This window comes from Peromyscus eremicus, chromosome 8a (genome assembly GCF_949786415.1).
Source record: "Peromyscus eremicus chromosome 8a, PerEre_H2_v1, whole genome shotgun sequence".
Taxonomy (NCBI): Eukaryota; Metazoa; Chordata; class Mammalia; order Rodentia; family Cricetidae; genus Peromyscus; species Peromyscus eremicus.
This window is the reverse complement of record NC_081423.1, coordinates 61,296,123-61,313,239: the sequence shown is the minus strand read 5'-3', so window position 1 is coordinate 61,313,239 and position 17,117 is coordinate 61,296,123. Positions and strand designations below refer to the sequence as shown.

General features: G+C 47.0%; 1 protein-coding gene across 2 annotated transcripts in view; it reads right to left on the bottom strand.

Annotated features, from left to right (window-relative positions):
* Positions 1 to 532: 532 nt before the first annotated feature.
* The window catches only part of Fam222b (family with sequence similarity 222 member B), a 63,367-nt gene continuing 46,782 nt past the window's right edge, over positions 533 to 17,117 (bottom strand). Inside the window, exons 2-3 of one of the 2 annotated variants that reach the window (XM_059271275.1) lie at positions 11,401 to 11,522; positions 533 to 2,569 (exon numbers count right to left, since the gene is read on the bottom strand). In XM_059271275.1, the coding sequence (XP_059127258.1) occupies positions 960 to 2,569; positions 11,401 to 11,482 (1,692 nt within the window). In that variant the 5' untranslated portion in view covers positions 11,483 to 11,522 and the 3' untranslated portion in view covers positions 533 to 959. Of the gene's footprint in view, positions 2,570 to 11,400; positions 11,523 to 17,117 lie in introns of those variants that run through there. The other variant, XM_059271276.1, reaches the window with a different exon arrangement.

Sequence of the window (17,117 nt, the reverse complement as noted above, 5' to 3'; positions counted from 1 at the left end):
TTTTTCCTTTTGTTCTTCATTAAACTGAAGGGCTGCAAAATGTGAGGGTGAATGTACCTGTGGGGCCACTCACACAAAACGCTCCTCAAACCCACACATTCATACAGAAACATGACACTTAAAACTTACAGTGTGGACCAATAATTCCTAGCCAGTGTAGAGAACCAAATGCAGTTTAACTTTTTTTTTAAACTTTTTTGGTGTTTTTAATTTCAAACTCTAATGTGATCATCCTTTACCTATAACTAACTCTTCAAGTAAGGTAGTTTTTTTGCTTTTTTTTTTTCTTTCTTTTTTTCTTAAGGGGGAGGGGAGGCAGGGATGAGGACAGTCGTTGTTTGGAGAGAGGCAACAGTGACAGGAGGTCTTGGGAATGCCAGATGGCCACTGCATTTCTCTGGAGGGGGGGTCAAGAACCAAGATGCAACACAAAGGTTTCCTCTCGGAGTCTCAGGACTTTGTCAAGGAGAAGCGCAGCGGCTTGGGAGCAACATCAATGCAGAACCAAGCCTTGAGGAATGGGAGCAGCTGAGAAAGATGGAAACTCTGTTTATTCTGATTTGACATCTTTGGGGGAATAAAGAATTAGCTTCCAGAGCACTTAGAAAGTCTGGCTTCTTAGTCCCAGACAGAGAAGTCGAACTTAAGGCTCTAGGCCACTCCCCTCAGCCATACTCAGTCTCAGCAAGACGGCAAGAGTAACAAGCGGTCACGGTGGAGACTGACTGACAGGCAGGTGGCTGAGACGGCAGGTTTGGGTCTAACAGAAAGCCAAGAGTTGTTTGAGGGGAGGATAAAGGACCTTCTGCCCCTAAATAGACCCCGCCGAGTTCCCTTCCTTAGGTATTTAAGGATGATCACATTGGAGCAGTGAAACTTGAAACTATCCAGTTACTTCAAAGTAAGACTAAACCTAGAAGGGCAATGTATGACGTGTTGCCTGAGGACATCACGGCTCCCTATCTATACCCTGGGTGCTGAATATGAAGACTTCGACTATCTGTGGGATCAGGGGCTCGGGTGCCAGGGGCTCGGTGGGCCTTGCTCAACATGGCCAGGCTCTGTTCTCGGAAGCAGGCCTGCTGGAAATCCCCACTCAGGTAATCCACCGTTTGCATCAGGCTGTTCTGGCTTGCCACTGGCCCACCCCCAGTTCCCGCTCGGTAGTGGGCCCCAGGAGCTGCCGCACAGTCGAGGGGTGCACCTGTGGGCTGCCCACCATGGAAGGGCATGGCGAGGTCCTGAGACCCCGAGCTGTCGCTATTGGGAGTTGGTAGGATGTTGTTCCACAGGGGTTGGAAGTAGTGACCATTGGGATAGGCCAGTGGGGCTGGTAGGCCGTTCACAGGTGGGGATGGGGTCGGCTTCTCCAGGGAAGGCTTCAGATGGAAGGACTGTGCCAGGCAGAGTTCCTGTGGGTAGGCAGGGGCCTTGCCCACAAAACCAGGCCCCGCCAACTCACGTCCTGCTGTATGTTTGCCTGTCAGGCCAGGGGCTGGTGTGCCACCAGCTTCACTGCACATCTGTTGTAGGTGGGCCAGCTGGTGCTGGTTCCAGGTAACTGGCTTGAGGTCGCTAGGGTAGCCAGTGGGGGCTCGAGAGATGCCTGTGGGCAGGTTGACAGGACCTGCGGCAGGCAGTGCGGCTGTGGCCGCGTGGGTGTGCTCCATGGGATTGACCACACATGAAGGCATTGGTGTGGGGACGCTGTGGGTCGACACCCGGGTGCTTGCATTGATGAGCAGACTGCGACTAATGGGGCTGGGATTGGCGATCTGGCCCTCACACACTGAGGTAGTGCTGATGCCTGCCCTCGTCTGGCAAAACTGGTTGATCTGATGCACGATGCTGCTCAGGTCCGGGGGCTGGCTGTGTTGCAGGGTGGCCGCCATCGAAAGGGGGATAGTTGAGGTAGACACGGTCACATTCGGGGGCGCATCTGAGTCTGGCATCTTCCGGCCTCCATGCAGCAATGGATTAGGGGGGTGCTGGAGACCCTGGTGAGTCAGGGCCTGCGGGTGGACCAAGCCCTGGGTTTGGGCCATCGGCTGCGGGTGGCCCAGGCCCTGAGGCTGCTGGAGGCTCTGAGGGTGAGACAGTGCCTGTGGTGGTGGTGGTATACCCTGAGGGTGTTGCAGTGTCTGGGGAGGGGCGTGGGCCAGGGTCTGTGCATGCTGCAGGGCCTGCTGGCGGGCCAGAGCCTGGGCCTGGGGGTGGGCTAAAGTGCTGGGTGCCACAGTAGCATAGGGTGCCACCGGGGGGTTCATGATGGCCTCAGGGAGTAACCGGGCTCGGGTGCCGTCAAAGTCCTTGAGTATGCTTTTGGCTGGCACTTTGACAATGGCAAGCAGGCCTGCCTTGGTGGCAGCCTGAGTCGGGTAGGGGCTGTAGCGCTGGGCTGATGTGTCGAGGCCGTTCACAGTACGACGAACGTGTTTCCGCTGGGGAACCTTCACACTGTTGGGGAAGATTTTTATAGTCAGTGGGTTGTTTGCGACCTTCTTAGCATACGCGTCCAATTCGGCTGGGGTAGGATAGTGAGCAGTTCTCATTTTCTGTGTAGTGTCCCCTAGAGAGAGAAAGAGAGAGAGAGAGAGGGAAGGAGAGCAGAGAGGAGGGGAGCTCATCAGTGCCAAGCCAACCAGCCTTTCTAGAACCCCTGTTGAAGCAGTGGGAGGAGGAGGTGTCACCTGTAGCCTTCACTCTAGGTCCAGCCACAGTTCCCACCATCACAAGCACAGCTGAAACTCACTAGGTATAGACAGTAGGCCAGGCCAGGCACTAAGGGACAGGCTATCTCAATGATCCTCACTACTACTACAGGGGGCAGGTGTGCTGTGAGCCTGTTTTATAGGTCTTTAAAGGAAAAAGCAACTTTCTGAGACTCCAGCTTGGCAATTCAGAGCCCAGCTGGTTCTCACAGCCATCACCAAGAATTCTTCAGTACGTGGGGCTCCAAGTTCCTACCCGCTGTGATGACACACACAGGGTTAAAAGCTTTAAGCAGAACTGCCTGTCAGCGCCGTCCTCAGGCAGTCGTGACACTGGTAAAGGGGGACATACTTAGTCCCTCCACTTCGGTCTTGTGGCCATCGAAGCAGCTGGGGCGCCATGCCCAGGGGTGGACAGGCCTGTCTGGCACAGAGAACAAGACACTTTTTCAGGAGAAGAGGAGGAAGCTGCCAAAGTCTCCCACTCACAAGTTCACTGTTGTTTACAGTTTACTTGGTGTCTGACTGGTTGAAGATCCAAAGGTTTTATTTATTGCTGTGTGGCAGGAGGAGGCTTATAAACGACAGAGCAGCAGGGAGGGCTGAGGAGAAAAGATTCAGACCATCTCCACGTCCTCGGTGCCAAAAACAGTCTGTATGGGATCCAGTCTGTCACTCTCCGACAAGAAAGAGGTGAAACTTGCCTTCCTTTGGAGACTGCAGGAATACCCACGCAGTGTGCCTCATCAATGTTTAACAGTCTCCTTGTTCTCATCTCCGGGGGCCTCCCATCAAGGGACTCCAGCGGATGCTGGGTTTCCAATCCAAAAAGAAAAATTTCCCACAAGAGCTCTTAAAAGTATGCCAGGCTCCCTCCTACAAGGATCTCTGCTGTTTCCTTCTCTCAGAAAAAGGGGTCTACTCTGAGCATACACAGAAAGTACATAATTAATACTTGCTGAATGAGTAACTGTACACACTGCCCAAAGCAGAAGGGAAATGGCTTGGCACAGAGCCTGGGCTCAGCTGGCCGACTCCCTCCCCGCTTCCTCCCTTGGCAGAAAGTAGCCAGGAAAGACCAAGGGCTAATCTATTGAGTGCCCAGCTGGTAGCTTTGGTTGGCCTTGGCCCAAAGGAGACTCCATTCAAAGTCATGTCACTGGGCATCAACTGGAGCAGAAGCAGATTTAGGGGAGCATGTTAGAAGAACTGGGTAGAAACTGCTGTTTTCTGAAGCAGGGAAAGAAAAAGTTCAAGACTAGGAGAAATAAGCATGTGGTTCCATGCTCACAACAGCAGCCCAGAGCTTGAGATATAGCTAGTCTCAACTATGTCTTCATTTTATCAGCCTCTAATACTGCGCAATGCACCTCAACACCAACAGCCCTACGAATTCATTTAGGAAAAAAAAGCTCCCAGAAACCCCTTGAACAAACACCACTTCAAAAGCCACCCGAATACATTTGGCTATTGTTGATGTTAGCAGCAGCAGGGACAGAGGGACAGCTCTACATCATCCCTGGCAGTGGCCTCAAGAATTCCCTTTCTCCTTAAGGATCTTTACTCAGGCAAACTCAGGATTCCTGGGCTTCACCAGAGAGAATTTCAGGACAAGCGAATATGAAACAGAGTTAGCAGGTTTATTAAAAGATTACAATATAGATTTTAAGCGTAAGGGTTGGGGAAGGGGAAGGCATTCAGGAAAGATAAGAAGTAGCTGAGCATAAGAATGGGCTTTTCAAAGGCAAGTCACCCAAATGTATATTTATGATGGTAAATCACATCATTTAGAGAGTGTAGTTTACTACAAGATTTAAAGGTTGAAGAACTCTGCCAGGTGTGGTGGCGCACGCCTTTAATCCCAGCACTCAGGAGGCAGAGGCAGATGGATCTCTGAGTCCGATCCAGCCTGGTCCAGAGTAAATGAGTTCCAGGACAGCCAAGGATACAGAGAAACCCTATCTTGAAACCCACTCCAATCCCACCCCACCCCACCCCACCACCACCACCAAAAAAAAAAAAAAAGAGAAAAGAAAAAGAAGAAAGAATCTCAGGTTTAGGCTGGCTGGGTTGTGGTGGTTCATACCTGTAATTACCAGTTAGGAGGCAGAAGTATGACCTTGAGTTCCAGGATAGCCTGGGCTGCAGGGTGAGATCTCTAGTTAAAAACAAACCAATCAACCAACCAATCCTGGCCGGCCTGACTACTCATCAGGCTGCTACAGACAGTAGGGCTTTGCTGCCAACTCCTAGCACAGCGCCTTACCTAGAAGACACAGCACATCTGGTGAGTGCTTAGGGCAGTATTACCCAAACAAACAACTAGGACTCTGCGGAGCAACCGGAGTCCAAAATGCTGGGTTTTATTTAGTTCAAATGGAAAATGTAGATCTCCTTCTTAGTTCTTCTCTCTCTAACCTCATCTCTACTTAAAATCCAAGTAAAGACCCGGTGTGGGAAGTGGCTTGTTGAGGAAGTTCTCTGTTCAAAGTGAGCATCAGTGCCGGGCGGTGGTGGCGCACGCCTTTAATCCCAGCACTCGGGAGGCAGAGCCAGGCGGATCTCTGTGAGTTCGAGGCCAGCCTGGACTACCAAGTGAGTCCAAGGAAAGGCACAAAGCTACACAGAGAAACCCTGTCTCGAAAAACCAAAAAAAAAAAAAAAAAAAAAAAAGTGAGCATCAGTTCTCAGGGTTTTTCCTAGCCCGGCAAGAAGACAGGCTGAAGTATGTTTCTATTGCTGCTGACGGTAGAAAGACAGTTGAATTAGAAGAAAAATGAACATAGAGAGGGAGGCTGCAGCCTGAGAGCTTCTGCTGAGGAAGATCTGAGGGATGAGCACACTGAGCAGAGTGTCCTCTTACTCCGGAATAAACCACCACTCACCCCCGCCCCCCGCATACTAGAATGAAGCATTAAGCTTGGCTCTTACCAAAAAAAAAAAAAAAAGCTCAACTAACACCTTTTCTTCTTCTTTTCCCTTTCCTCTTTCCCTCTTTTTCTGGTCTCATGCTGATCCTGACCCTTCTGCCTCTACTTCCTATACCACCATGACCAGACTTATTTTTGAAGTTTTGAACCAAGGTTCCACAAGGTCAACCAGGTTGTTCCTGAAACTTCTGATTCTCTTGCCATGGCCTCCGAAGTACTTAGATTTCAGAGGCATGCCACCACGTCTGGCTTCCTATTTGGTCTTCGGAGACTAGATCTCACTATGTAGTTCTGCATGGACTTGAATTCATGACCTTCCTGTTTCAGCACCCTAAGGATTGGGATTTCAGTGCCATCATGCTTGGCTTTTTGTGAATGAATGAATGAAAGAATTAATTAATTAATTAATTAATTTTTAAAGATTTATTTTATTATGTACACAGTATTCTGCCTGCATGTGTCCTTGGAGGCTAGAAGAGGGCACCAGATCTCATTACAAGTGGTTGTGAGCCACCATGTGGTTGCTGGGAATTGAACTCAAGACCTCTGGAAGAGCAGTTGGTGCTCTTAACCACTGAGCCATCTCTCCAGCCCAATGAATTTATTTTTTTTTTAACACTTTATTTTTATTTTTGTGCACTGGTGTTTCTCCTGCATGTCTGTATAAGGTGCCAGATCCCCTAGAACTGGAGTTACAGACAGTTGTGAGCTGCCATATGGGTGCAGGGAGTTGAACCTGGGTCCTCTGGAAGAACAGTCAGTGCTCTTAACCGCTAAGCCCTCTCTCCAGCCCCATGAATGTATTTTTATGGAGCCCCTCCCATATATACAGGCTCACTGGCACCTTACTTCCATAACAAACTCCTCTAACCACAGACAATAATCTTCAGTTTTGTCTAAAAAGAGAAATCTTAAACAGCTGGTATGGCTATAATATGGATACAGGGCAGTTGGAGAACTGCGAGTCTGTGGCTACAAGAACAGTTTAATCTAAAGTCGAACTATGGCTCCACCATTTAACAACTGAAGACTCAGTGTGATTCCTCATTTGTCAATAGAAAAGAAACTTGCTTTAATGTTATAAAATTACTAATATTAAGAGGCTCAAACAGGAAAAACGTGGTGTGAACATGAGTCACAGCTGTTTACAGTTATTCAGGAAAAGCAGGTTTGGCAGAGCCTGCCCAGTCCGAACAAAGAACCTGACCTAGGAAGCAGCAATGCAGGACCCCTGGCTTCAAGCTGAGCTGAATGTGACAGAAAGTACAGTTGTCTAGTCTAAGGGACTCTGTGTGTGTGTGTGTGTGTGTGTGTGTGTGTGTGTGTGTTGGGGTGTGGCGTTTGTAAATCCAGTTTCCTTCAGAGATCTCCTTGGTTATCCTTTTGTTTTGAGGTGTGGCAGAAACTTGGAATCCACAGGCTTGGGAGTGTGATGGGAGTGAGTTCTGACCCAGCAATTGGATAGTCATGTGACATATGCAAGCTCCATGTATAAAAGAAAGCAAGGAGCAGGATTCGATGACTCACACTGTACTCTGCCCTCTAGCAGCTGAGGTAGGATGGTTACAGTGAGTCCCAGGTCAGCCTGGGTTAGAGGAATGCCCTGTCTCTGAAAAACTAAAGAAAAAGAACAAGAGCAGGAAAAGTCTCCCCTGAAGAACTAGTGAATAGGGACAGTGAGGCCCAGAAGGCAAAGCTCTTACCGTGTGTGCAAGCCTGACAACATAATTTAGATTCCAGGAACTCAGTGTAAAAGGAAAGTATTAACTCCCAAAAGTTAGCCTTGAACTTCACAAGTGTACCACAGAAACATGCATGTACCTGTGCACATACCCACTTCATAAAATACACAAGTAGTAAAATAAAAATTTAAAAATATGTATGTAGGGGCTGGGTAAATGGCTTAGTGGTTAAAAGCACTGGCTGCTCTTCCACAGGACTGGGTCTGATTCTTAGCACCCATATAGCTGCTCACAACACGCATGCACATTACGCACACAATCTCTTTACTGGGAGACTAGGGAAAAAGGATCACTGGCCAGGAGTTTGAGACCATCCTGGGCAACATAGTGAAGCCCAAACTCAACAAAACAAACAAATATATATGTATTTTTTTGTCTAAAGAGAAAAATCTTACATACATACATACATATATATAAAAAATGTAAAATAGTACCTAACACACAGTAGGCAATTACTGAGTTTATCCAGTCTTTGAGTCAATTCACAATTGCCATACTTTTCCACTAGGGGGCATGCCAATATCTAAAGAAATAAAGTAATTTCAGTATTTGTTCCAGGCTCTCCCAAGGCTCTGTATGTAGGAGGTAAAAACTTGTCAACTAAAAAATGTTATGTTAGGGGCTGGAAAGATGTCTCAGTACTTAAGGGCACCAGCTGCTCTTCCAGAGGATCCAGGTTGGATTCCCAGCACCCACATGGCAGCTTACAACCATTGTTACTCTAGTTCCAGGAGATCTGATGCCACCTTCTGGCCTGTGGGCACCAGGAATGCAAGTGGTACATAGACATACGGGACAAAACACCCATACACATCAAATTTTTAAAAAGCTAGTATGCTAGCCAGGTATGGTAATATACATCTGTAATCCCAACACTTAGGGAGGTAGAAGAGAATCAGGAGCTCAAGGTCATCTTTGGCTACAAAGTTCAAGGATAGCTTGGGATACTTAAGAAAGACTGACTCAAAGCTGGGCATGGTGGCGCACGCCTTTAATCCCAGCACTTAGGAGGCAGAGGCAGGTGGATCTTTTAAATTCGAGGCCAACCTGGTCTACAAAGCAAGATCCAGGACAGCCAGGGCTACAAAGAAAAACCCTCTCTCGAAAGACAAAACAAGCAAACAAACAAAACACCTGTCTCAAACGAAGAAAAACCTCCATAAAACCCAGAAAAACAATCCACCACCAACAAAGACAATGTGAAGACCTCTGACCACTTCAGCCATTGCACAGTGACTATTTTGATGAGCTACTACTACATCCCTGATGCTGAGCTAGGAAAGGGAGCTTGGGGTTAAGGAAGAAAAAATTCCAAAACCACCATTTCTGGGAAAAGATAGGTCAGGAGCAAAACCACATTTACAAGCAGAGTTCCTAAACAGCTGAGGACTCAAAGCAAGGGACACCATGGCACACACAATCTAGAAATGTTCAAGAGGACATCCACCTAACTCAAGCATTTCCTCCAGCAGCCACAGCCCCACTCGAAGCTAAGATGTCCTGGGTTTGTTTGGGTTTGGAACTAGCAAGTTCTCCAGCCCCAGCTCGTCAGGCACTGGGACTGCAGGTGGCACCCCCGTGCTTGGCAATTCTTCCCTCGTTATCACTGAGCCCCCCTGTCATCTACGGGACTCTCCAAGTGTATTTCCTCTTACTGTGTTCTCAGAAGCCAGGATGAGGACACAAGTGAGTGTGCGCGTTGGGATGATCACAGCACACAAATGTGTCGCCCAGTCATCAGGATGACAAAGGCCAGGGCTGGAGGTACAGCTGTGTGGAGGAGTACTTCCCGAGCATGCCAGGGATGGCCCTGCCTACAAAGTCAAGCCAGGAAAAGGAGGGTGTCCCCATCCTCTTTGTCCTTTCATCAGACAAATTCAGAATTAGTGAGGGTGAGTGCTCTGCTCTTTCGAGGAGTGAAGTCAAGCAGTTGTTTGTTGTTGCTGATTTTTTTGTTTGTGAAGACAGGGATTCTCTGTGTAGCCCTGGCTGTTCTGGAACTCCCTCTGACTGCCTCTGCCTCCCGATTGCTGAGAATTAAAGGCGTGTGCCAACATCCTATTTTATTCAGTGCTGGAATCAAATCCAGGGCTTTGTGCAAGCTAGGTAAGCATTCCACCAAACTGAGTTACACCCTCAGCTCCAATTTAATTTTATTTTTTTGTTCACTTTTCTGAGACAGGGTAGTCCTCACCAGCTGGCCTCGAACTCAGATATTCACCTGCTTCTGCCTCCTAAATGCTGGGATTAAACTTGTGTGCCACCATGCTCAGCTCTATTTTTATCTATCTATCTATCTATCTATCTATCTATCTATCTATCTATCTATGAAGAGGAAGGGGAGCAGGAGGAAGAGGAAGAGGAAGGGGAGCAGGAGGAAGAGGAAGAGGAAAGGGAGCAGGAGGAAGAGGAAGAGGAAGGGGAGCAGGAGGAAGAGGAATAGGAAGGGGAGCAGGAGGAAGAGGAAGAGGAAGGGGAGCAGGAGGAAGAGGAAGGGGAGCAGGAGGAAGAGGAAGGGGAGCAGGAGGAGGAGGAAGAGGAAGGGAGCAGGAGGAAGAGGAAGAGGAAGGGGAGCAGGAGGAAGAGGAAGAGGAAGGGGAGCAGGAGGAGGAGGAAGAGGAAGGGGAGCAGGAAGAGCTATTTTTTTTTTATACAGGGTCCAAAAGCTAAACTGCCTAGGATGGCCTTGAACTTGTGATCTTCCTGCCTTCCACGTAGCTGGCTTCATACCATTAAGACTAGACTATTTTTAACTGCTGATGCTCTTACAGCAAACTATAACTGATCTGCCAAGTGTAGCTGCAGTGTGCTTTTGGAGGAAATTTGACTGAAATGAAGCTACACGGGTCAGTGTCCACGTTGTCTATGGCTGCTTTTGATCTACAACAGAAGAGCTAAGTAGATGAAACAGCGACTATGGCCCACAAAGCTCAAAATATTGGCTTCCTGGCACTTATGGAGGAAGTTTGCTAATGGCTGCCATGAAGAACTCAGGTAAAGTGCACAGCATTGAAGAAAGCCCCATTGCCTCACCAGTTGACCCCTTTTGATTTAAAAAGGTTTATTCCAAATGTAGGGCTGTTTTTATACTTAGACACTATACATGTAATAGTGGGTCAGAAATAAAAGAATATTTCCCTTGCATATCATGTAGTGCAGAGACAGAAATAGAAATCTGAGAAAAGTGAATTACAATGCTCCAATTTAATGTAATTAAGACAGGAATCTAACAGTCCTCAGAGGTTCAATCAGGTGGGAAGTACACCAGCAGACAAACACACCCAGAGAACCCGAGGAAGTCAGCTCCTGACTCCTGGGGGAAAGCTTTATTTATTTCTTATTTACTTCTTTATTTCTGTGAGCAAAAGTCAGGCTGGCTCAGAGGGCAGAGAGCAAACCAAGGAGAACTGTCTGTTTCCCTGGCAGACCACATTCAGAGACCAAGGAATCACCAACAGCGTACACAGTCACTTCAGAGACACAAAAGTGAGCTGGACAATCAGTTTCCTTGTCTTTCTTTGTTAATGTGCATTGGGGTTTTACCTGCATGTATGTCTGTGTGAAGGTGTCAGATCCCCAAGAACTGGAGTTACAGACAGCTGTGAGCTGCCATGTGGGTGCTGAGAATTGAACCTGGGTCCTCTGGAAGAGCAGCCAGTGTTCTCAACCACTGAACCATCTCTCCAACCCTGGCAATGAGTTTTCATTCAGCACCTCACAGGGTTGAAAGGGAACATTTCTTTGAAGGGTCGTACGATACACATCCACTGAAGTTCCTTGTGGCTTTGCTGTGCAGCAGAAAGCTACGAGTAACAAGTGCAGTTCACACACACTGGGAACTGTAGGATCTGAGAGATTTCTCTGATCACAAAGTATCTCGCACTGCTGACAGACAAGTCCTTTGTGGCTGCTGTCCTGCAACGTCAGCCCATGAATACCTTGGAAGTACCAAAATTCATAGTCAGTGCATCACAGACGTGATGCTGGGACAAAACACAGGGCATCCAGATGACTTACATTTCTGAAGTCCAGTGTTCATCTGCGTGTGAGAGAGAAGCTGAAAGGACAGGTCACCTGGCCCTGGTAGACAGGCTAGCATGGCAGACCAGCATCAACACAGCATGGGGCAGTGGCTCACACTGTAATGAACAACAAAGAATAAGGTCATGAACACTTCTTCAAGGAAGGCACAAGGGACATCCGATATGGGCAGCAGAGTGCCAAGTGTGGGCAGATAAGCAACTGAATTAATAGCGGGCTGGTTAAAAACTTACCTGAATCTCTGTTTGCAGCAGCCATCACTGCAGTCAGTACAGGTGGGGCGGAAGGACTGACTGAAACTGGGAAAGAGCGATCCACACAAACACACGCTTGTAAAGCTCCTACACCCGAGAGCACTGGCCTTGCAGGGGGACCTTAGCCTCCTGCAGTCCTAACTGGGGTTGGGGCAGCAAGGCACTTCTAGAAGTACAGCGTCAGATTTGCAAAGACATCACGCACCTGATTTTTTTTTTTGGTTTTTCGAGACAGGGTTTCTCTGTGTAGCTTTGCGCCTTTCCTGGAACTCACTTGGTAGTCCAGGCCAGCCTCGAACTCAAAGAGATCCGCCTGCCTCTGCCTCCCGAGTGCTGGGATTAAAGGCGTGCGCCACCACTGCCCGGCTTGAGACGGGCTTTTAATGGAGCCAAAGTTGCTTTGGAATTCCTTGTCCTCCTGACTCAGCCTCCAAGGGCTGTGATTACAGGTGTTTTCTCTGAAAAAGCTGCACCTACACTGAAGATTCTGCAGATGGACTGACTGACCTCTTCGTTGTGGAGTCAGAATGCTGCAGATCTAGGGCCACAATAATGGTGGTCTATCTTCAATTCTGCTAACCACAAAGCTTTGTTAACTTGTTCATCTGCTTTCCCCAGCGATGTTTTCCATCAATGCACTGACTTACGACCATCTTTTGTTATGTGACTATAAAATTTACGAGACCATTTCTACTTGGAACATGACATTCAGGGCAATCTGAACCCCTGTTCTTGTTCACCCATATTGAACTCAGAACAAATTATTCCTTATTCCCTTCAGAGCTGTTATTTTCAGCCGGATGGTGGTGGCACACACATTTAATCCCAGCACTAGCAGGCGGATCTCTCGGAGTTCCAGGCCAGCCTGGTCTACAGAGCCAGTTCCAGGACCACCAGGGCTACAGAGAGAGACTCAGTCTAAAAAAAAAAACAAACAAACAAACAAAAAAAAAAACCCACAGAGTTTGAGAAGTTTGGAAGTCCCCTTCTGGTGTGTGTGTGTGTGTGTGTGTGTGTGTGTGTGTGTGTGTGTGTGTGTAGTGTATAGTGGCGGTACAGGTGGAGGATAGGCTGGTCCAGGCCAGTCTGGAATTGAAGGGTCTCCTGTCTCAGTTCCCAGTGGGATAACAGGCAATGACCACCCTTGCCCTGGAAATCCACTTCTCAGGGCCACTCTCAGAACCTGTCACAACAGGTCCTCAGTCAGCCTATCTTTCACTATCACCCTTTGTTCCACTCCAAACGCCATCACTGGGATCTCTGACAAGAACAACACTTTGTCCTGGACCACTGATTAACTTTTACCTACCACTACTAACTGGATTATTTATCATTCAGGTACCAAGAAAGCTCATTTTTTCTCTTTCTGGACATCACAATCAGCTTTGTTTTAGTTTGTTTATATGTGTGTGCCTGCGTCTAAGTTCATGTGCACCACATGCACACAGGAGCCTGAGGAGGCCAGACAAGGGTGTCAGATCCCCTGGAACTGGAGTTACAGGCTGTTGTGAGCTCCCATATGGATGCTAGGAACTGAATTTGGGTCTTCTGCAAGAGCAGTAAATGCTCTTAAGCATGGAGCCATCTCTCCAGCTCAATATATTAATCTTTTAATCTGAGGTGGGCTTCCTAAGGTCTTAATTATCCTTCCAAATTACAGAGTCAGGGACAAAATTAAACACACAAAAATGCCCAGTAAATATTACTGGCTGATATTTCCGAATGACAGCAATACTTTATTTAACCTCAGGCCTTAGGACATTTTGGGGGTGATGCTGGTAGTGCTGGGGATCACTCTCATCGTTTAATGGCATGCTAAGCATGCATTTTTTAAAAGGGCTGGAGAGCTGGCTCAGCTGCTGAGAGCACTGGCTGCTCTTCCAGAGGACCTAGGCTTGGGTCTCATTCCTCACATGGCAGCTCACACGTCTGTAACTCCAACTCCAGGGCATCTGATGCCCTTTTCTGGCCTCCACAGCACTGCAAGGGTGTGATCCACAGACATATATGCAGGCAAAAAGATCTACATACATAAAATAAAAATAAAAACTGAGCTAAGTCTCTAGCCCTGGAACTTATTTGAAACCCAAACTCTGTGTGTGTGTGTGTGTGTGTGTGTGTGTGTGTGTGTGTGTGTGTGTGTATGTACGTACACCTTCACTGTGAAGAGTTAGAGGCTATTAAAATGTCTATATCCAAAAGGAAAAGCCTGGATACTAATTTTATCTATTTTAAAGGTTTTCATCATTACTGGTGTGTGTATGTGTGTGATATGAGGGTACACAAATGCCACCAAGTGCACTGTGGAGATGAGAGAACAACTCTGGGGTGCGCTTCTCTCCTTCCACTTCTAACTACTGAACTCTGGCTGTATCAGTTCGTGTGCATCACCACTATCGTCGCCGGTGTGCATGGGATACGACAGAAGGCCCTGTGCCATAGTGTATCTATCTGCTGGTTGTATGCTATATTGAAAAGCATCATTTGTTTCTCTGTTTTAATCTCCATGGATAAAACGAGTGTCCCTAAAAACCTGAGGAAGCTACAGTTGAAGCGGCTCACCCAGACTTTGCTTATGTCCATTCACTTTCCATCACATAGCAGGCTGGAATTCTGCACGCGCCTGTCGGGAATGGTCACTGCAACTACATAAGGAGTGGAGTGACCTTTGAATCTAATCACATTCATAATCAAGGGCAGAGCTGTCAGACTGGGTGGGATTTTGCTCATAAATATTTGAGTTTGTGCCCAGAGCAAGACAATGAGAACAAAAGACCAGGAGAATGCTACTGAACGCTTCATGAACAAGCGGGGCCAATCTTACCAACCCCTTTGAAAACTGGAGGAGGGAACGTTTCCAACTCACTGCCCTGAAACCAGAGCGCGACAGAACACTGGAGAAAAACCTCCCTCAGGTAGGGACAGGGAGAGGAAAGGCTCAGCAGCAGGTAAAGGCACTTCCTGCCATGCCTGATCACGTGAGTTCAATCTCCAGATCCCACATGATGGAAGGAGAGAACTGACCGTTCTGTGGCATGTAAGCACCCACACCCATACCCACAAATGAATGTTTAAAAAAGAACAAAACAAAACAAACAAACAAAAACCTTCAGATAAATATCCCTGGTGAACACATACAGAAAAATTCCCCACAAAATCACCTGCCACAACTAAGTGGGATTTATATCAAGGGTGGAAAGATGATTCAACATACATAAATCTAGAGAGAAGATGAACCACATTAATCAAATGAAAGACAAACATTATCTAACAAAACCCACCATTCACCTATGAGAAACCCTCCCCACAGATGGCGGCACACACGGTAAGCCCTGCACTAAACAGGCTGACACAGGAGAAGCATGACTTCCAGACCAGCCCCAACTACAGAATGTGACCTGACCTCAAAAACAACACAAACCAATTCAGGTATAGGGAAAATATACCTCAAAATAAAACAAAGGCCAGCTATACAGCTGGGCATGGTGGCACATGCCTATAACCCAGCACCAGAGGTAAACGCAGGAGGCTGTCAAGTTACAGGGCAGCCTGGACTACCTATATTTTAATCTCTGTTGGATAAAAATGAGTGCCCCTAAAAATGTAAATACGTAAGCTACATTGGTTGGAGGCAGCGAACCTAGGTTTCACATATATGTTTATTATGTCATAGAACAAGCTTGAGTTCTGAAAGCCATAGGGTGTGTGTGGGGGGTGCTGGGGTTCAAACCCAGGACCTCATGCAATCTGGGAAAATGACCAAGTACTGAGGTATATCACCAGCCTTTACAATATATGTCCTATACTAACATACATACAAAAGAAAAAAAACCTGTAATATTAAAGAACTCTTGGCTTTTTAGGTTCATTTATGTGAGTCGCCTATGGTCAGCACAGAGCTAACAGACCAGCTCCAATAAGTATTTACCCTTATGCTCCTGTGTTATTTAGCTGACTGTGGTTTGGTTGATCAATATTAATACTGGCTGGGTAACCCTGTTCTAGGTTCTGGTCACCTGCGGGTTAGGTCATTATAAATGTGTTCTGTCAGGAGACTTGTGGAGATGACTATTTGGGGAATGATCTTTTCATTCTGAGAACAGAAAAGAGGGCCAAGCCCCAAGTGAGGAACATGGCACTTTTCTGATGTCTTCAAAGTTATCAATATCCCATTAGTCAACCAAGACACACAGAACTCCAAGTCAAAGTGTCACAATCACTCCCTCCTACCATTAAATAAGAAAAACTGTGATCATAACTGTATTCCCATGAGCAAATAATCAGTGTTTTGTTTATGGGATTTAAAAGGCAGCTACCTCATATTTCTCTATATATGTATAAAATGCCAGGTTCTGAAAATGAAGAGATGTATACAATTTTTTTTTTTTTTTCGAGACAGGGTTTCTCTGTGTAGCTTTGCGCCTTTTCCTGGAACTTACTTGGTAGCCCAGGCTGGCCTCGAACTCACAAAGATCTGCCTGGCTCTGCCTCCCGAGTGCTGGGATTAAAGGCGTGCGCCACCACCGCCCGGCTGAGATGTATACAATTTTGTGAATTCTATGAGGCAGTATCTATAAGCAATTCTGGTATTGTCTGGCCCTGAAAACTACTTAAGACTGCAGATGGAGCCAGGATGCCTTTATTCCAGAAATTCTGTGGCAGAGGCAGGTGGATCTCTTTGAGTTAGAGGCCAGCCTAGTCTACATAGTGAGTTCCAGGACAGCCAGGGCTACAAAGAGAGACCCACCCTCTCTTAAAAAACAAAATCAAACAAACAAAAAAAAAAAAACAAGAAATAAAAAGAAAAAAAAAAAAAAAAAAGCCAGGCAGTGGTGGCTCACGCCTTTTATCCCAGCACTCGGGAGGCAGAACCAGGCGGATCTCTGTGAGTTCGAGTCCAGCTTGGTCTACAGAGCAGAGTTCCAGGATAGGCTCCAAACGCTACACAGAGAAACCCTGTCTCGAAACACACAAACAAACAAAATCTGTTGGCTCTCCCCCAGGGAAAGTGAAAAGTAGGCATTAGGAGAAACTTCTTCCTTAAAATAAGACAAAAGCTGGATTCTTATCATCTTTCACAATTTCCTCCAGAAGGTGTCAAATTATTCAGATGAAATAGAACTCAAGGTTACAATTATGTAGCACTTGATTTTCAAGGCTCCTAGTCCCACATGATGCCACGAAAAGCTGCCAGAGGACAGAGCAATCATCTCCAGGGGAGACTCTGAGGCTGGACAGCTTGCCTAGCTCTTCAGTTTTGTAATGCTGGAGATCTCAGCTACAGGGCCTCGTGTGTGCTAGGAGAGCACACTACCACTTAAGTCACTAGAAGACTACTGAAACTCCAGATGATCTCTAGAAACGAGAACGATAGGAAGATTCTGAAGTTTTAGAATACTTACATCTGCTTTGTTTTGTTTTGTTTTTGAGACACTATAT